The sequence below is a fragment of the Orycteropus afer genome, unplaced genomic scaffold (assembly GCF_000298275.1).
Source record: "Orycteropus afer afer isolate SDZICR_OR568_19922 unplaced genomic scaffold, OryAfe1.0 scaffold00092, whole genome shotgun sequence".
Classification (NCBI taxonomy): domain Eukaryota; kingdom Metazoa; phylum Chordata; class Mammalia; order Tubulidentata; family Orycteropodidae; genus Orycteropus; species Orycteropus afer.
Genome location: NW_006921679.1, coordinates 2,412,040 through 2,433,565, shown reverse-complemented (window position 1 = coordinate 2,433,565; position 21,526 = coordinate 2,412,040). Strand labels below are relative to the sequence as shown.

Here is a 21,526-nt window from a genome sequence, read left to right as displayed (position 1 = left end):
TCTCTATCCAGGATCTCCTACATAAATCCCCTTCCAAGTGATTAACAGTGGTAGCCGGGCACCCTCTAGTTCTTCTGGTCTCATAGTCTTATAGGCTGCAGATCTGATGGTGTACCAGTTGCTAGGACTAATTGTTTCCTTGAATTTTTGGTTTTCTTCATTCTTCTTTGTTCTGGACGAGGAGAGGCCCATCGTTGCATCTAGATAGCAGCTTGCTAGCTTTTAAGATCCGGTCGCTACTCGCCAAAGTAGGAGGTGGAACAATGTTTTGTGTAGTATGGTAAACCAATTGAGCTTGATGTCCCCTGCGGCTATGGTCCCGAGCCCACAGGTTCAACTACTCGGTCCCTCTGGGTAGCTGGCCGTGACAAAGCAGTGACTACAACCTTGCCCCTTGGCAGCTGTACTATACACCTGGGAATTCTGATCATTCCTATAGTTTCTTGTAATAGTGTTTTGTAGGTTTTTTTTTTTAAGTTTTTTTGTGTCCTGGTAAGATTAATTTCTAAGTATTTTGTCCTTTTTAGCTATTGTAAGTGGTGCTGTTTTCCTAATTTCAAAGATCTCTTTGTTGATGTACAGGAATCCAACTGATTTTTGTATATTGATCCTGCATTCTGCCACTATGCTGAATCTTTCAATTAGTTTCAGTAGTTTTCTTGCTGTGTCCCTGGGATTTTCTATGTATAGGATCATATTGTGTGCAAATAGAAATAGTTTTACTTCTTCCTTACCAGTTTGGATTCCTTTTATTTCACTTTCATGCCTTACTACCTTGGCTAGGACTTCAAATTCAGTGTTGAATAGAAGTGGTGGTAGAGGGCATCCTTGTTTGGTTCCCGTTCGCAAAGGGAATGGTTTGAGTCTTGTCTCCTTTGAGAATAATGTTGGCTTTTGTTTTGTGCATATGGCCTCCATCATGTGGAGAAGTATCTATTCCTATTTTGCTTAGAATTTTTTTTTTTTTTAATAGGAATGGGTGTTGGGTTTTATCAAATGATTTTTTACATCGATTGATATGAACACGTGGTTCTTTATTTACTTACGTAATTGTTGTTGTTGTGTGCCATCGAGTCAGACCTGACTCATAGCGACCCCTCCTTGGGTTTCCGAGGCAGTATCACTGTGGAAGTAGATTGCCCCATTTTCCTTCCGAGGAGTGGCTGGTGGGTTTGAACCACCAGCCTTCTGGTTAGTAGTCAAGTGGCTTAGCCACTATGCTACCAGAGCTCCTCTGAAGATCTGTAGATCTTCAAACTGGAAATAAGCCACTTGTAACTACATAAGTAAATGCCAAAATAGAGAAAAAATGATAACTTTTTATGGTAAACATTTCAAAGGCTGATATTTTATGTGAAGGCCTTGTTTTCTGCCTCCTCCAACATCTTTTACATTGGGTGCTGCTCTTGTTCTGCTATTAAGTAAGCACAATTAATCTGAGGATTGAATTAACTTCATTAGATGTACCAGGGACATTCCTATATTCTTTTACTAGCTTAATTATTCTTATGTAATAGGTAACAATGATTGTTTTTCTAATGTTGAGTTATCTCTGCATACTGTTGTGAACCTCACTTGGTCATGATGTGTTTTCTTTATTTGATATGTTGTTGGAATCTATGGCCTAGGATTTTGTTGAAGATTATTGAGTATATTCATAAGGGATATTGGTCTGTAGTTTTCCTTTCTAGTGGTGTCTTGGCCTGATTTTAGTATCAGGGTTGTTCTTGCCTTATGAGAAGAATTTGGGAGTATTCCATCCTTTTCTGTGTTCTGGAATAGTTTGAGTAGGATTGGTGTCAGCTCTTGTCTGAATGTTTGGTAGAATTCTCCAGTGAAGCCGTCTGGACCAGGACTTTTTTTGTTGGTAGTTTTTTATGACCTATTCAGTTTCTTCTTTTGCTAAGGGTCTGTTCAAATTTTCTATCTCAGTCTGTTTTAGTTTAGGTAGATAATGTGTTTCTAGAAATCTGTCCCTTTCTTCTAAGTTTTCAAATTTATTTGAGTATAGTTCTTCATAGTATCCTGATAACTATCCTTATTATTTTGGTTGCTTCTGTTGTGACATCACCCATTTCATTTCTTATTCATGTTATTTGCATCTTCTCCTTTTGCTTTGTTAAATTTGCCAGTGCTTTGTCAATTTAGGGAGTTCTGGTGTCAGTGCCTAAGGCATTTGACTGCTAACCAGAAGGCTGGCGGTTCAAATCCACCAGCCACTCTTCAGATGGAAGACTGGGCAATCTACGTCCATAGAGATCCTGCCTCAGAAACCCAAGGAGGGGTTACTGTGAGTTAGATTTGACTTGACAGCAGTGAGTTTGTTTTTGTTTTTGTTTTGTCAGTTTTATCTATCTTTTCAAAGAATAAACTTCTAGTCATATTGATTCTGTTGTTTTTCTCATTTCTGTTTCATGTATTTCTGCTCAAATCTTTCTTATTTCTTCTGGTGACTATAGGATTTTTTTTTTTTTTGCTGCTGTTTTTTTAGTTGGTGGAGATGTTGGGTTAAGGTGTTGATTTTAGCTCTCCTTTTTTGACATGTGCATTTATTGCTATAAACTGCCCTATGAACAGTGCTTTTGCTGTAGGTTGTGTTTTCATTCTTGTTTGATTCAAGGAATTTTTATTTTCTTTATTCCTTCTGTTACCCAATTTATTTTGAGAAGGATATTCAGTTTCCATGTGTTTGCTCTTTTTCCATTGATCTTGCTATTGTTGATTTCTAATATTATAGCACTGTGATCTGAGAAGATGCTTTGTAGTATTACAATGTTTTTAAATTTATTGAGGCTTGCTTTGTGTTCTAACGTATGGTCTGTTCTGGAGAATGTTCCATGTGTGCTAGAAACTAATGTATATTGTGCTGTTTTGGGTGAAGTGCTCTGTAGATGTACATAACCTCAAGTTAGTTGATTATACTGTTTAGTTCTTCCATGTCTTTGTTGAGTTTCTTTCTAATTGTTCTTCATTGAAAGTAGTATATTAAAGTTTTCTACTATTACCATAGAGTCATTTATTTGTCTTTCCAATTTGTTGGAAGCCTGATTTAGGTATCTTGGGGCTCTTTTGTTGAGTGCGTAGAGATTTATTGTGGTTATGTTATTTTGTTTGGTTGATCCTTTATTCATTATATAATGTCTTTCCTTGTCTCTCATGGTGGTTTTTGTCTTAAAATCTATTTTATCAGAAAGTAATATTGCCACTCCTGCTCTTTTTTGATTGCCCTTTGCTTGATACGTATTTTTCCAACCTTTGATTTTTAGTCTATTTTTGTCTTTGTGTCTATGGTGAGTCTTTTGTAGACAGCATATTGATGGGTCGTGTTTTCTTATCCATTCTGCAACTCTCTGTCTCTTGATTGGTACCTTTATCCATTTACAAAGGAAAAAAAAAAAAAAGTTCAGTGTAATTATTGACAAGTATGAATTTATTGCTGTCATTTTATGTGTATGTATGTGGTATTGCTGATTTCTTCTATATAATTTTATGTGCTGAGCTTATCTTGTTTATGGATTTTTAAAAATCATTTCCTTCATTGTTACTGTTTTAGTATTTGCTAAATGTTTGTTTCCTCTTTTTTATTTTGATGAGAGGTTTATTAATTTTCTTTGAGGTTAACCTGTGATTTGTTATTGTCTTCCCGAGTTTAAAACAATCCATTAAATCTTGAAATCGTCTTGACTTCCTCTCCAGTTAGAAGTTCTGTACCTACACTGTTTATTCCCTCTTTTTGTTTTGTAATTGTTTTCATTTACCAATTGATGTTTCTGGTTCTCCTTTTACAGTCTTGTAAGTTTATTTTACTTTGTATTCTTCTATATCTGGCTTGGTTTCTGGATTATCTCTCATCATGTGTTCATCATCAGTTGTCTGCTGTTGTTGGTTCTCTGTCCAAAGGACTTACTTTAGCATCTCTTACATGGTTGGTGTTTTCAAAGATTTTAGCATCCAATAGGAGCTCTGGTAGCATAGTGCTAAAGCACTTGACTGCTAACCAGAAGGCTGGCGGTTCAAACCCACCGGCCACTCCTCGGAAGGAAGGTTGGGCAATCCTACTTCCGTAGTGATACTGCCTCGGAAACCCAAGGAGGGGTCGCTATGAGTCGGGGCCGACTCGACGGCACATAACAACAACAACAACAAAAAGGAAACTAAGCAATTGTATTCAACAGAATATTACTATTTGGAAATGTATTTTACACCTCATTTACTCTGGGCCTTAATTGCCTGAAAATTAAGCATTTGCACTGATAGGATGCTTAATTTTGAGGAAAACTATCCCTGTAGGTAGGCCCAGGGTGAGTAGAAACCAATTGTTGGGCTTGTGTCTCGATGGTGTTTGGCAAGGTTTTAAGACCCTAGGCTCTATGCAGTGAACTAGGAGGTAGAACACAAGCACTAAACACATTATTAGGCCAATTAACTAGGATGTCCCTTGAAATTGTGACCATAATCCTCCAAACCAAGGAACCAAATCCCATAATAATCAGTTTTGCACCCCTACTCTATCATTGTGACTTTTCCATCACCATTAGCCAACCCCTCTTTTACCGCCCCCCCAGCTAAACACAAATAAAGTGGTGTCTGTACATTTGCCTATTTCCGATGGTTCATATAAGTGAGATCTTACAATATTTGTTCTTCTGTGACTTAATTTTCCTCAGCATAATGCTTTCAGGGTTCATCCATGTCATGGCATGCATAAGGACTTCATGGCTCTTTATGGCTGAGTAATGTTCCATTGTAGGTATATACTACATTTTGTTTATCCATTCATTTGTTGGTGAACATTTATGTTGTTTTCTACCTTTTGGCTATCATTGAATAATTGTGCACTGACCATTGGCATATAAACATTTGTTTGCATTTTGCATGCATTTCTTTTGGGTTTAAATCTAGGAGTTGAAATGTTAGATCATACGGCAATATTGTGTTTATATTTTTAAGGAACTGTCAGTCTGTTTTTCACAGTGGCTGTACCATTTAATAATCCCACCAACAATGGGTGAAGGTTCCAATTTCTCCATATGCTCACCAATACTTGTTTTTGCTTTTCTGGTCATGGCCGCCCTAGTGGAATGAAGTGGTATCTCTGTGATTTTGGTTGCGTTTCTTAATGAGTAATGACGTTGAGCATCTTCTCACGTGTTTGTTGACCATTTGTATTTCTTCTCTAGTGAAATGGCAATTCAGGTCCTTTGCCTATTCTTCCATTGTGCTGTTTGTCTTTTTGTTGCAGAGTTGTAGAAGTTCTTTATGTATACTGAATAATAAGCCCTTATCTGATACATGTTTCCAAATATTTTCTCCCATTCTCTAGGTTGTCTTCACTTTGTTGATAAAGTCCATTGATGCATAGTTTTGCATTTTAATGAAGTCTTAATTTATCTATTTTGTCTTTTGTTGCTGGTGCTTTGGGTGTCATATCCATGGATCTGTTGTCAAAAACTAGATCCTAAAGCATTAATCCTGGGTTTTTAAAGAATGGTATGGTTTTAGTTATTAAATTGAAGCCATTTATCCATGAGTTAATTTTCTTGTACTGTGTGAAGTATGGATCCACCTTCATTCTTTTGTGTGTGGAAATCTAATTGCCCCAGCCCCATTTATTGAACAGACTATTCTTTCTCCATTGGGTAGACATATCACCCTTGTCAAAAATTAATTGATCATACATGAATGGGGTTATTTCTGGACTCTAAATTCTGTTCTACTGGTCTGTATATCCATTTTTATACTACTACCAGACTGTTTTAATTACTGTTGCTTTACAGTATGTTTTCAAATTGGAAAGTGTAAGTTTTCTTACTTCATTCTTTTTAAAATAGCTTTGGCTGTTCGGGGTCCCCTCCGATTCCATGTAAGTTTGAGTATTGGCTTTTTCATTTCTGTAAAGAAGGCTGTTGGAATTTTGTTGGAGATTGCATTGAATCTGTAGATTGCTCTGAATAGTATTGACATCTTAACAGTATTAATAAGTCTTGCGGTTCATGAACACAGAGCATCCTTGCATTTGTTTCAGTGTTTTTAAATTTCTTTAGCAGCATTTTATAGTTTTTGGTGTATAAGTCTTTCACCTCCCTGGTGAAATTTATTCCTGTGTACTTTATTCTGTTAGATGCTATTTGGAATTACACCCTTTTCAGATTGTTCATTGCCGTTATATAGAAACCTGACTGATTTTTTGTGTTGACTTTGTATCCTAGCACTTTGCTGAATTCATTTATTAGCTCTAATAGTTTTCTTGTGTTTGTTTTTTTTTGGGGCGGGGGTGGCGCAGGTGTTTTCTATGTATAGGATCAAGGAGCCCTGGTGGCGCAGTGGGTAAAGCAACTGCTAACCAAATGGTCAGTGGTTCGAACCCATCAGCCCCTCCACAGGAGAAAGAGGAAGTAGTCTGTTCCCATAAAGATTTATAGCCTTGGAAACCCTATAAGGTGGTTCTACTCTGTCTTAACAGGGTCGCTATGAGTTGGAATCACTCATTGACAATGGGTTTGGTTTTTCAGTTTATATATCTATATCATGGTATAAGATGGTGGTATAAGATGATGTCATCTGCAAAAAGGGACAGTTCTTCCAAATTTGAATACCTTTTCTTTTTCTTGCCCAATTATTCTTAAGGAGCTCTGGTAGCATAGTGCCTAAAGCACTTGACTGGTAACCAGAAAGCTGGCGGTTCAAACCCCCAGCCACTCCTCATAAGGAAGGTTGGGCAATCTACTTCCGTAGTGATACTGCCTTGGAAACCCAAGGAGGGGTCGCTATGAGTTGGGTCTGACTTGACGGCACATAACAACAACAACATGACCATATTGATATACTAAATATTAAGAAAGTCTGAAAAAATTTTAAATGTGATTGCAATGTTAATAATAAAGAGTTTGAATTGTAATTTAGTGTTGAGGTTTTTTGAGGGTTCAATTCTGAGTTTGAAGTGTTAACATTTTATAACTAAATTTTCTTTTTATGCAAAATGATACTAAGGTGAGTAAGTATCTGGAAAAAATTATGTACAAAATATTTAAAGTGTATTCATTTTTTTCTTTTATTCTAGTTACAATTTCTGGAAATGGAGAAAATGGTAAGGTACTTTCATTCTTAATTTATGTAGATCATTTATGGTATCTTAATTGCCACCCACATAAATATTTATTTAGTGGTGACTATGTGTATTTTTGTATTTCTGAAAGAAAATACCTTTCTTTAAAATGTAAGTGATTAAGAGAAGTATTGGTTTATTTTCATAGATTTGATATATTCTAATTGTGTTATTTATGTAAATTGAAATAGCAATTACTTTGTAGGACACCTAGCAGCCAAACTAATTTGTGTAAATTTGTGCAAATATTTGTGTTTTATGTTCTTTAGAATGCTTTGTAGTGTTTTAATATCGTGGTATTTAAGGCAGCTGAGGAGGGAATTGTTTTTCTTAGAAAAACTGTGGGGTTAAATCATTTATACAATTATATTCTTACGGTGTACAGATTTTATTAATGATTCCTATTTATATATTTGTTAAAAATAACATTATACTAATTACAGTATTAAATGAAATAACCAGACTATAAATTTGTAATTTGTATTATTAGTTCATTTTTGAAAAAGAATTAAAGTTTTTATCATGATTAGTGAAAGGAGCTATGCCTAGAGGGAAATTTCTTGATATTTCACTTAGATAAAAGGAAATTTTAGAAGTCCATTGAGATCACATGTCAAAAATGAAATCTGATTTTATACACAAAAATCCAGAGAATTTCTAAAACAGATGGAAATACTATTTTTCAGTTGGAAATTATAAATGAATATTCTTGTTATTGGACCATTAGACATTAAGCATGTAAATCTCAATTTGCTTTTGAATCTAATTTCTTGGTAACAGGTAGACTCAATGTTGGTAGGCTTATTTATTTATTTATTTTTCCTTTAAATGAATATGATTTCCTTATATTGAAAGCACAGATAGAGTAAAGCTTTTCAGAAGTTCTTATAAAAGAACTTTTACCTTCTAGCATCTCTTGTGACTCTTTACCACGTGTTTCAAAGAGTCTTTTGATGAAATTTTGTGTTTGCTTGTGTTTGCTTTTGCTTAAGTTACAAGTGATTTTTGAATGGTGACTTTTTTATTTATCATACAGGTTATTTCTTTTACCTTTGATTTTATTTGCATGGTTAAGGTTTCACTTTTCAATATTACTTATAAATACCCCCATAGTTTACAGCATGCATATGTGACCAGAAGTTTGCCTGTTAGCATTCAAACTAATTTATTTTTTTTAACTGGGATTTGAGTAAAAGTTTACAGAGCACATTCATTTTCCATACAACAGTTCATACACATTTTATTTCATAACATTGATTGCAATCCCTGTAAAGAATCATGTTAATTTAGGGGAAGGGAGGGAACACTGTAAAAATTTAAAAATAATAAATAAATAAAAAGAACCATATCAATTTGAGCTTAGATAAAAACAGTATTTCTTCTATTACTGTTTACTGAATATAATGTAATAATTACCGTCTGTTAAATGCTTAACTATTTCCTCGGCATTGTGCTCTATTTTTTTTTTGTTGTTGTTGTTTAACTGAGAGTTAAGATTTTTAAAAGCAAATAACTATTGTTTTTATTGTCATGGAAAACAAATACTCTAAATACATATTAAATAGTTTAACAAATATTCTAAAAGTATATTGTTTTACATTCAGCATTAGTCATGTAACCAAGTGATCAAGTGTAAAGTAGCTGAAGGTTATAGTTTATTTCATAGCTGTACAGGAGTACATAATTGGAAGGTGGCAAACTTGATTGAATCTGGGGGCCAGACAGGAATGTAAGTGAAGTGAGCGCTGGGTAAAGATAGTGTTGCAGGTTCGCCTCCGCGTTGGCATGGCAGCAGGAGAGCAGTTGGCACTGAGCTCCAGCGTGCTTTGCCATGGGAAAAAACAAGTGAAGGGAGAGGAGGAAGTTATTTACCTTTTAGCACTTTCTAGTAGGCCTTATTCAAAACAAAAATAACTTCTCACTTTCACTCATATGGAAAGGTACCAAGGCAATGGTTAAAAGATTTGACCTTACACTTTGGAAGCTTCCCAAAATTGCAGGAAGAAGCTACATGAAGAGAGAGAGAAAGCAGGGATTTTCAAACTTTTTAACCTCAGGACCCCTTACACCCTTCAAAATTATTGAGCACCCCAAAGAGTTATGGTTTATGTGGGTTATATCTATTGACATATTCTATATTAATTAAAACTGAAAAAAATGTTAAAAGATTTATTTAGTAAAATATTTAATAATAATACGCCATTACATGTTAACATCAATAACATTTTTATGAAAAATAACTATTTTCCAAAACAAAAAAATATATAATGAGGAAAGTATCATTGTTTTATATTTCTATACATTTCTTTATTGTCAGCTTAATCAAAAACAGCTAGAGTCTCATACTTACTTCCACCTCAGTCATGTAGTCTTTTGGGAAACTCCACTGTACCCTTTGCTGGATCTTGTGCAGATCCATGTACAGTTTTTCATTTCTCTGGAAATGCCCCCGGCCAAAAGCAAAAGATTGATATGTTAAGACGGTAGAATTATGGGTTCTTTTAAGTAAATTTAAAATTTGCGTTTTTAAAATGAGATATTCTAATAAATATTATTGCAACTTAGATGCAATATTACATTCTTAAAATGTAATGTTTCAGTAATAGAGTTTTAATAGAAATGAAAATAGGTGCATCATTGCATCAAATGCTGAATGGTTAGGTAGATAGATTAAGGATTGAGAAGGGATACTGGATTTAGTAATTAAAAGATACTGACTCTTTAATATTTGGTAAATTTAGGTGAAGCATGTACCGGTGTTCATTTTACTATTCTGAGAGCTTAAAAACTTTCAAAATAAATTGGGTAAGCAAAAAGTGCTAAGAATTATATGCTTTAATCAGAACTCTTTCAATTATTGCAGTTACCTAGGAAGTGCACAGATACTGCTAAGCAGTAAAGTAAGTGGGGACCCAGATGCATTCCCCTAGTGTCTACGCATACAAAAGCTGGATAATGAATAAAGACCAAAGAAGAATTGAGACAGTTGGGGGGAAAAAAAAAAGATAATGACCTTTTCCAAAGCTGTTTTAATGGGTTATTAAATGTAGAACCAGATATAAGGAGAGTAATTTGGTGATAGGAGTTCCTGGGTGGTGGACACAGTTAATGTGCTTGACTGCTAACTGCAAGATTGGCAATTTGAATCCACCCCCCAGCACCTCAGAAGAAAGAAAGACTTGATGATCTACTTCGGAGAAATAAGCCATTGAAAACCCTCTGGAACACAGTTCCATGCTCAATACACATCAGTTGCCATGAGTTGGATTTGACTGGACAGCAACAGGTTTAATCTGGTGTTAAGGAACTTTAAAGGAAAGAAGAGATGATATACTTTGTGAAGAAATTAAGATTGAAGGAGGTGTTTGTTTAAAGAAAGGAGAATGGGAATTCAGCATGTTTGTAGCCTGAAGGGAAGCAGAGGAAGGTATGAAAAATGCTAAGTAGTACGGGAATAGTTAATGGGCAACAGTGCATAGGAGAAAGGAAGGGAAGCGACTAGAATGAAAAGCACTGATAATGATACTGACCTTGGAGAAGAACACTCTGTAACAGGATAAGAGAAGGAAAGCTAAGTGAATATGAAGAAAAATTTTGAGGCAAGGCAAGGGAATTTGAAAAAGTTAAGAGTGACGTCAGAGGTGACATTTCCTAAGAGATGGATTTGGGATGGAAATAAAAACGTAAGAAGAGTAAGAGAGAGGCCTAAAACAGTTTCTATAGGAGATAGATAGAGATAAATTTAAAGAATTGATGGACCAAGTAAGTGTCCAACTCAGAATGAACAATATAAAATGTTAATGAAAAGGGGAAATTCTGATATGTGCTAGGTGGTGGGCTTGATAAAGGAGGCTAGTTCAGCCTCAGATTAAGACTTTTCACCAATACTAGTAATTACAGGAAAGAGGAGGAAAGGAGGTAGGGTTTGCCCAGATTTAGGAGTTAGCAAAGTGCAGTTTGTCCTACCATGACAGTTTCTGTGTTGCTGCGATGCTGGAAGCAATCCCATTGGTCCTGAAATACCAATAGGGTTTTCCATGATGGGCAGGTTTCAATGAAGCTTCTAGATCAAGACAAACTAGGGGAAAAGCCCTGGTGTTTTACTTCAGAAAATTAGCCAATGACAACCTTAGGAATGACAGCAGAACATTGTCCAAGATAGTGCTGGAACATGAGCCCCTCAGGGTGGAGGGGGCTCAGATACGACACAGTAGCCTAGACAGTGGGCTGAGACATGTCAGATCATGGAGATGATGCAGGACTGGGCCCCATTTAGTTCTGTTACTCATGTGAGGTTGCTGTAAGGCATAGCCAAATTGAGTGGCAGCTAACAACAACAAGGCACCTGTGATCAAAGTCGGGGGGAATCTAAGATGATAATGAGTCTATTGGGTGGGCCATGGCTTTAGCATGGAGGCAGCTGACAGGATAGAAAATGGCAGATTTCGAGATACCAGAATTTTGAGTGAGAGGGAAAAGAGCAAAATTTGTTAGAAAGAAGGAAGTTGTGGTTAGTATTTTATCATGCCCTGGCTCAGAAGGAGGATGTGACCATTATTAAACTGATGTTAAGGAAGTAGAGAAAATACACTTTTAGATATGACATGGTGAAAAGAAAGTTGGTTTGGCTATCAAGCAGATTTGGTTTTGAATCTTCGCTTTATCATTTTGTAGCTAAGTGACAGTGGACAAGATATTACATCTCTTGAGTGTCAGTTTTTGCATATGTTAACTGAAAGAATGCCTTACAGGACTGTTGCAAGGGTTAGAAACAAGGTATGTTCAGTAGGTTGGAACGGTGATTGAGTTTTGTTGTTGTTGCTAGTTGTGGTTGAGTCAGCTTCAACTCATAGCGACCTTATGGATAGCACTACGGCGTGTTGCCCAGTGATTGAGTAGCTGTAGGCAAATATAGTTACTGTGAAGTCCCATAGTTTTAGGATGCAGATGGAGTTATTTCCAGGAATTTCGCAGCCAAGTGGGAAAGAAATTATGAGCAACACAGTTTACGCTGGCATCAAGATGAATTAGAAGCAAGAGAGACGAGGCAGGGAGACCAATTGACTTTTGCAGTAATCAAAATGAGATGTGCAAGAATTTACTAACTATTGTGCTGGCAGTAAAAATAATGAGGCATTGAACAAGGAAGAAGTTGTCAAGATAAAACTTAGAAGTACTTGGTATTGATTTCAGAGCCCTGGTGGGACAGGGCTTAACTGCCAACTAAAAGGTCAGCAGTTCAAACCCGCCAGCCACTCTGGGGAAAGATGTGGCAGTCTGCTTCTGTAAAGATTTACAGCCTTGGAAGCTTCTTGGTTTCTGCTGTGTCTTATATGAGTCAGAGTAGACTCCATGGCAGTGAGTTTGGTTTTGGGTTTGGGGTACTGATGAGCTGCAAGATGTGAGAGAAGGGTCACCTGACCCCTGGGTTCCTGCATAAGTCAAATGTATGGATGATGTTTCTGTTATCTTGAGAAAAGGAAAGACCTTGGGACTTCATAAACTGAAACAATTTCAAAAGAAAATTTTGGAGTCCAAGCAAGGAGTATCAATGTCACATTATTTTATTTTCAAAAGAACATTTTTAAACCAAAAATTTAGAGGAAAATAATCTCAGACCAAAGAAAGGACAGTACTTTGAATGAAAGCTTTATAAATACCTCACTACATTGTTCTTATTGCCTCTCACTTCACTGCAAAGCAGTGAACACTTTATCAGCCTTTAAATTTTAGAATGTACAAGAAGAACCAAATGCAGGGAAGAAAAAATTAAGACATCTGAGTGTTGTAACAATAATAGGCGGTATTTATTGAACACTCTTATGTAGCAGGCACTGTTCTAAATGCCTTCTGTGGTGGTGAAGTTTGTGTGTCAACTTGGCTGGGCCTGGTTGAGTGGCTGGGCAGCTGAATGTAGTTATTTCCCATAATGCGATTGGTAATTAACTCCAGGGTGGAATCTATTGGAGCAGCTGAGTAGCTGCTTTGGGTATGTGGTCTGCTTCCTGTATATAAGAAGTACCTTTGGGAATGGTCTCTAGCCTATGGCACGCTTGGACCCTCCATGTAGCCATGTTGTTGTTCAGCAGCCTGCCATGCTCTGCTGACCTTGGAACTTAAAATGGACTTGTCAGTGGCCTGCTGTGTGGTTTGGTAACATCAGGACTGTGCCATTTTTTTTTCTCGACCTTGGGCTTGTTAGCCTCAGCAGCCAGTAGCTGCCTGAGTGAAGAGATGCCTCTAGCTTCAGTTGGCCGGGAGCAAGTGGCAGAGCTGAAGCCCAAGGTCAAGGGGCTTTCACCCAGCCCCTAGAGCCTGGCACTTTGAACTCGGACTTCTAGCCTCCTGAACTGTAAGAGAATAAACTCCTGTTTGTTCAGGCCATCCCATTTGTGGTATATTCCTGTCAGAGTGGCACTAGGTAACCAGAACACCTTCCATGTATCAGCTCATCAATATTAAGCAACTAATTTTAATGGAACAAAGTATAAGCAAATTATTTGAAGAGTGTAGTATGAAAGGGTAATAAATTCTGACAGTAATGGGAAGGCATTTGTGGAAGAAGTAGCATTTGATCTGAAAACTTTAAAAGTGAGTAGAATTTAAAATGTTTATGTTTGAGTGTTTTTTATTTTTTTTGCTGGGTTTGTGGTGCTATATTCAAAATGAAAAAAAAATAAAAAAAGCTTAAGCCACTTTATAGGTAGTTCGTTCTTCTTAGGGAAAGCCTACCACTTCTTCCAAGTAGAGAAACCATACAAGACAACAAAAAGCATTAAGTTGTATCAGTGGTTAACATTTGAAGGGGAAAGATAATTGTAATGTTACATTAACACCTAGGGAAACAAGGCAGGAAATTGAAAGCCCCTAAAAATTTTTCTTGTTAGCTTATGTTGAAAATGAGGATAAAATTTAGAATACAGGACAGTGCAGGAATTGAGCTTTTCAAATTCACTCATTATTCATGGCTATGATGACTTCTTTTTACAGTTCTTTGCATTTAATGTTCATAGTGATAGATGCCATCTTAAATAATTTTAAGGCATATTTGAAATCTGGCTTTTTAGGGATAGCTTGAAATTAAAAATATATATATATAAAGGAAATGTTTTAACTTAAAAAATCTCTAACAACTTAATTAAATTAAAACCCATGTCAAGCATCAGGCTAATAGCCCTTAAATGCAGGAACAGAATATTTCTTTGTATCTAGTAATGTTACTTCATACAGATAAGGGAATTTGTATATTTGATGTTTTCAATCAGTTTTAATTAAATTTCTTATTGGATTAAGTCTCCTGAAGTAATTGTGTTTTATTGTATTGTATTTTCCTGTTTTCACCTGCATTCAATGAAATGTTGTTTGTTTTTATTTACCAGGAAAGGCCGTTGTTTACCTTGTGGCTTTCCATCTGTTCTTTGTTATGTTTGTATGGTCCTATTGGATGACAATTTTCACATCTCCCGCTTCCCCCTCCAAAGAGGTAAATTCGATGTCGGTAAATTACCAAATGCTTTAACTGATTATGGAATGATTTTCCCTTGTGTTACGTCTGTTAAAACTTTACATAATGCACTTGTTTGTTTCCATTCATGAAATACTCGGTAACACCTCATCATTAGCTGATTTTCAGTTAAAACCTACTGTCATAGCCTAGTAAAAGATTGATAATAGTGTCTAAAGTTTAGCTGTACTCTACTTTTCTACCATACTGTGTTTTCTTAAATTAAAGACATGCTTTAGGTTAACGAAGTAAAAAGTCTTAAATGATAAATTGAGTTAGGAAAGGAGAGCTTATGTTTTAGAAACATGACATTAACATTTTCTCAGACCTGAACAAAGATGCTGCATCTAAACCTGTTTTGATTACAGGAGATCAGTGTTCTAGCCTGTTCCTCATTACACCTTGATATGATTAGGGTTACTTCTAATTGGACATTTCATTTGGAAAGAATATGAGTAAACATTTACATACAGTGAAGTTTTAAGACTGATATTTCTCCTTTATCCTGACATTGCAGATTGAAATCTTTCACCTAAAATTTAGTACTGCAAAATGGTTAAGAGCATAGACTCAAACGTGAGTTTGATTTTCTCCTCTAATGTATTCTCTCTCTAAACCTCAGTTTTGTCATTTGAAAATGAAGCTAGTGCCTATCTCTGAATGATGTTTGTGAAGATTGAGATTTATCCGTATAAAACTTTTAATGTTGGGTTCCCCCCCACGGCAGGGCTTCCCCAACCCAAGTCAGGGATAACGCCACCCGAAATCACTCACGAAAGACGTCTCTTGATGCAAAAGCAGGAGGAGTTTATTCGGAGTTCCAGCGCGCTGGGGCTCGACTCATATCCCACGCAGGGGCAGAGGAGTAGAGCCCCCAGCTTCCAACACACATACTATTTAAAGAAATATTCGGAAAGGGCGGAGGAACGAGAGGGTGGTGGGGGTATCAGGGATTGGTTAGGGGACAGGGGTGGACAAAGGGAATTCCAGTGATAGGCCAGTTTATATTTCGGCGCGAATACAAAATACAAGTGATCGGTTATTTTAACATAGTTTTACAGGTCATTGGTGGGTTCATACTTTGGTTTTCTGGCGGGAGTGTGGACGACTGATGTAATTTTCCAGGAACTGGGGCCCGCCTTTTTACTGGTCTTAATGGTGGCCTCTCTTTGTCATGTTGAAACATTAAATTTTAATTTCACATTAACATAGTACCTGACATGGTTGGAGGAGCCTTCATGGTGCAGTGGTTAAGTGCTAGGCTCCTAACCAGAGGTCGGAAATTCAAACCTAGTCTGTGAGGGAAAGATAAGGCAATCTGCTTCTGTAAAGATTACAGCCTTGAAAGCCCTATGAGGCAGTTCTACTCTTCCTATAGGGTCACTGTGAGTTGGAATCAATTCCACAGTGATAGGTTTTGGGGACTGTAGGGTTAGCACTCAAATGTTAGGTGATGATTGATGATGCTGATATAATTCTTTATCTTCTTATTAAATTCATCAAAATTCATTCAACATTATAGATCGTATCATTGAAAATACCAATATCTGTTTGACTTTTTAATGAAGAACATATATATAAAGACATCCATAAGTATACATTCACTGAATTTTCACAAACTGAACACACATGTGTAACCAGCGCCCAGTTCAAGAAACAGAGCATTACTCATACCTTACAAACTTCATGCTTGCCCCAGTTACCCACTCATAAGTATCCACTGTACTGCCTTCTAACTGCATGGGTGTGTTATGCCTGTTTTCACATTTTGTATAAATGGAATCATACAGTACAAATGCTTATATGTCTGGCTTCTTTCATTGACATTGTATTTGTGAGATCCATCCATGTTGTTGTATATTGCGTAACTGCTTCATTACCAGGTCACCTGTTGATAGGCCTTTGGGGAGTTTTCAGTTTAGGGCTGTTGCACATAGGGCTGCTGGATACATTCTGATGCATGTCTCTGGGAGAACATACATCTGCATTTCTTTTGGGTAGATGCCTAAAGTGGATTGGCTGGATCTTATGTATACATTCAGCATTGGTAGATGGCGTCAGACAGTCTTTTGCATTTTTTCTATCAAGTGCTTTTGTTTTAAGGGGTAAAATAAACCGTAAGTCAAACAATATATTCTTAAGACATTTGGTAATCGATCAGTACCCTTAAAGTTATGCTATAAACTGCCGTCCATTTGCTTAATCTCATGATTGATACTGACCTAATTCACATCAGACCATGTGATTTCTATATTCTGCTTGAAAGTTCCAGTGGTCAGTTTCTGCTTAATGTGAAGGAGGAACTTTCAGATGAGTTAGAAGTCTCTTAAAATAGGAAAGTATTTCTATCTGCAAGTATTTCTGAAGAGATGTGTTGAAGTATAGCGAAAACCCCTGCCTGTGCTAGGTTTGATAAGTCTCTCCCAGCTCTAAGGTGGTGTGAGTCTTTTCCAACTCCTTTCTGCCCTGTTCAGTTCTCCAAGTTGCTTCTTGACCTTTCTAAGTCATTGGGAATTGTTTGTGCCATCAGGAGCTGATTGTGGGAGCCAAGCCATAAACTAGGTAATCTAAATATATATTCTGTTACTAAAGGGTGACATTTTAGTTAGAGTAATAGCCTACAAAAAAGCAAGAGCGCTTACCTCGTGTAGAGGGAAACATACTGTAATAGCACTCAGAAGACCTACGTTTTGATGTCAGCTCTGCCAGTAATTATGCAATCTTAGGAAATTCCATAAGCCTCCATAGGGACCCAATCAGGGCTCTTCTCTGCCAAGTCACTACCTTATTTATAACAGAATTTAAGCTCATGCTGTTACTGATAAAAAGGTAGCCCAAGTATGTGAATTTTTTGTATTTAAGTTAGCAGGTAGGCTAAAACCAAATGAAACCAAACTCACTGCCGTCAAGTCAGATCCAACTCACAACGACCCTCCTTGGGTTTCTGAGGTAGTATCTTTATGGAAGTAGATTGCCCCATCTTCCTTCCAAAGAGTGGCTGGTGAGTTTGAACCACCAGCCTTCTGGTTAGCAGTCAAATGCTTTAGGCACTACGCTACCAGAGCTCCTAGGTAGGCCTAAATATGAAAAATAAAATTCTATTCATGATTCCTTGAGCCTTTTCAAGCAGAGCCCTATTTAAAAAATTAAGGAACAGAATCAAACAAATCTCAAATTACTTAGTTGAAAAAAAAAATCGGAAAAATGAAGATTGATAGGAACACAGAGCTCCTTGTCAGACATAAAACTTGACAGTCCTTGAACTGCTGGGTGATAAGGAAAGAAGCAACTAAACAAGTGCTTTTTAGAGAAAATGCTATTAAAAGAAATGAGCCAGAAGCTGGCCATCTGGTGGGAGAACAAATGCTAAAAAATGGAAACTAGAAACAACTCCAAGAAGGAATCTCTCCCTGAAAAAGACTATGTTTGCCTTGACAGTCCATGATGATTCTGGATGCAGTAATCCTGTCCATTAAAACAAAGCAGTAATAGCTAAAACAAAGTAGCAAGAGAGTGATCTGTTGAAGAATTTCAAATTTTCATGGACTCTAGACTTTCTGGAGGCATGGGGCTGGATGAAACCCCTGAAACTATTGTGGTGAGATCATCTTTAAACCTTAAACCAGAAAATATGCCCTAAAGTTTTCTCAAAATCAAATAATTTAGCTAAACAAGTAAAAAAAATGTCTGACTTGAGCATTATGCTCTTTTAAAAACTACTTTTTGAGGGATCAGAGTGACAACAGCAATTCAGAAGCTTAGATAAGCTTAGGGGCGGTAAGTTTATATTAATGGAGGGGGAGCAACTCAGAAAAGGAGGTAAAAATGGTTGCACAACTCAAAGAATGTAATCAGTGTCACTGAATTGTACATGTAAAAGCTGTTGAATTGGTATGTTTTACTGTATATGTTTTCCACAACAAAAGAATGACCTATTGACCTCATGGAAATATTTGGCCAGAAAATAGTGGGATTCCGTGCCTGTGATTTTTCCTATCACCCAGAAGCATGTGAAAATTTAAAACTTGAAGATCTCTTGCCAGTGACCTTCCAACAACAAAATTTTTACTAATAAAAAGTATATATTAAGCTCTTTTGATGGAGGAGTTTAATCTTACAGCAAAGTAAAACAAAGACACCAAAGTATTTAGCCCATGGTCTTTGCCATTAGTATTGGTATGTACTTTTCAGATAAAATGCTATTAAAATACATATTTTTAGAGCAAAATACTTTTTTGAAAGAGCAAATATTTTTTAATCTATCAGAGGCATGTAGTTTTTATTAAAATGTGCTTGATTTAACTTCTTAAAATTAAGTTTGAACACAAATTTTGCCTTCATAAAACAGTATTTTTGGTCTTTTTTTCTCCTCTGAATAAAACTTTTTCTGAGCATGGTATTAATATTATCGTAGGGTGAAAAATGAATAGTTCTCTCTCTTTTTATAGTTCTACTTATCCCATTCTGAAAAGGAACGTTATGAAAAGGAATTCAGCCAAGAAAGACAACAAGAAATTTTGAGAAGAGCAGCAAGGACCTTACCTATCTATACTACATCAGCTTCCAGGAGTAAGGGCAGCAGCTCTTAAGCTTTTCTTTCTAAATGTTTTTTTTTTTAATATATTCATTTCTGCTATTAAATGGATGCTATGATTGCCACAAATGACATCTGCAGGAACAAAATTTCCCTGTCTCCTGCATCTTTTAAGTTATTTCAGGGTTGTAGATATGTAGTATATAGATGTTCTTACGGGTTCCCCTTAATGCAAGTCTCTTTTCTCTGCATCCCCTCCCTTTTTAAAAAAAAAAAAAACCCTTTATAGCTAAGACTTTCAAGTATTATTCTTAGCACACCCTTATTTGAAAAATCTGGTTTGAATTTGAATATTGTGTGTCATCACTGAGTAATAAAAAATTATACAAAATCAAGAATATGTTAACTTAGAGGAGAAGCAGAAGAAAATAAGGCAAAGAGATGCATTCAGGGTCATTTATTTGCTCTGGTTCTAGTCTTTCCTGTGAAAATTGTTGGGGTGAATTGCATTTCTTAGGTCTTTTATCTCATGATATTTTGATTTGAGACCTTCTCCAGTGCGTTTTGCTATTACTTAAAAATTATTAGTTGTCAATTTCCCAAAATTGTTTCTGAAAGAAATGAAAGCAAGTTATAGGCATAATACTTAAGTTTGTATATCCTTCAAACAACTTCCTTTTAATTCTTAAATGTAGCCATCAGATACTGCGAAAGATGTCAGTTGATTAAACCTGATCGTGCACATCACTGCTCAGCATGTGACATGTAAGTGTGACTCACTCATTTGTTGTCATTCAGCCCACACTGGAGATTGCTCATGGGAGAGTGGAAGGGAAAAGAACATTTTCTATAGTTCATACTTAACAAGTCAGTTAAGTATAAACTTAACTGCCTTTCCCATTACTTGCTGTGCTTAAAGGGCTAACAGAAATATTCATGTAGGCTAGAGTATACCCAGAAGCAATCTTTGGTAACAGTTTCTGTACTAGTTAATAGAATTTTCTTCAGCTTTAAATATGCTTCCTGTGCTTATTGATGAGCAGGTAGTGATAACTGTCTTGAGAAAGACAACTTTGGTTTACTGGATTTAAAAACCATGACAGTTTTGCCGTTTCATTTTTAATGTTGATATTAAAACCTCACAAACCAGACCAGAATAACTAGATGGAGCCTGACTACCTGACTGTTACTGTTACTGACTGTTCTTTCTCATCAGGGCCACAGTAGATGGACCAAGATCGAACAGGAAAATACTGCAAACAGACCTTAAAAAGTCCAGAGTGACTGGTTTGTTGAGATAGAGGACTTCCTGAGACTTTCGCCCTGAGATACTCTTTTTATTTTATTTTATTTTATTGTGATTTGGTTGAAAATTTACAGAGCAAATTCATCTTCCATACAGCAGTTCACATAGACTTTGTCTCGTGACATTGACTGTAATCTCCAACGCAAAAGCTCTCCTCCCACTTTGTCCCTGTAACCACCTCTTCCCTGTGTCCTTCCCTCCCATGCACTCCTGCCCCCCAAGCTGTCTCCTTGTGCATACACAGTCCTTCTATTCTCCCATGATTGATCTCTCCAAGGAATGTATCTACCTAATGTAAATGTTCAGCTCATATGCCTGTCTTTTGTTTGGCTGGAAGCCACAGGTGTGGGTTCAATTCCAGACCTGAAGAGCAGTTAGGGGCCATAGTCCCAGTGGTTCCATCAGGCTTTATCAGACCAGCAAACCTGGTCCCCCTTTTTTTTTAAATGATTTTGAGTTTTGTTCCACATTGTTCTCCTGCTCTATCCAGGATCTCCTATATAGATCCCCCTCTAAGTGATTGACAGTGGTAGCCAGGCACCATCTAGTTCTTCTGGTCTCCTAGTCATGGAGGCTGAGGATTGCATGGTGTACCAGTCCCTTGAACTAATTGTTTCCATCCATTTTTGGTTTTCTTCATTCTTCTTTGCCCTGGATGAGGAGAGACCCGTCATTGCATCTACATGGCTGCTTGCAAGCTTTTTAGATCCCAGTGCCCTGAGATACCTTGAACAAAGCTATCCCTTGAGGTCACCTTTTAGGAAAATAACTGATTGGCACACAAAAGAAAGGATATTACCCCTGAGGAGGATGTTGCTTTAAAAAACCATCTGTATGAGACCAAAAGGTCAACAGTTACTCTAAAGCTGAGATTCTCATCTCAGCGTAAATAGATAAACAGGCAGGAAACTAGAGCACTAGAAACTGAACAGTCAGAACTCAGACAAAGAGCATCTTTACATATTATTAAAAAAAATGTAACTAATGTCACTGAACAATTTGGGAAAGTTGTCAAATGGAAACCTCATTTACTATGTAAACTTTCATCAAAAACACTGTATTTAAAAAAACAAAAAC

The 21,526-nt window shown here is 36.6% G+C and overlaps 1 protein-coding gene across 1 annotated transcript in view; it reads left to right on the top strand.

The window, feature by feature from the left end:
- ZDHHC20 (zinc finger DHHC-type palmitoyltransferase 20) overlaps nucleotides 1-21,526 on the top strand; it is a 55,416-nt gene that overhangs the window by 8,140 nt on the left and 25,750 nt on the right. The window contains exons 2-5 of the mRNA XM_007942512.1: nucleotides 7,061-7,087; nucleotides 14,485-14,588; nucleotides 19,058-19,178; nucleotides 19,839-19,908. Of these exons, the coding sequence (XP_007940703.1) occupies nucleotides 7,061-7,087; nucleotides 14,485-14,588; nucleotides 19,058-19,178; nucleotides 19,839-19,908 (322 nt within the window). The remainder of the gene's footprint in view (nucleotides 1-7,060; nucleotides 7,088-14,484; nucleotides 14,589-19,057; nucleotides 19,179-19,838; nucleotides 19,909-21,526) is intronic.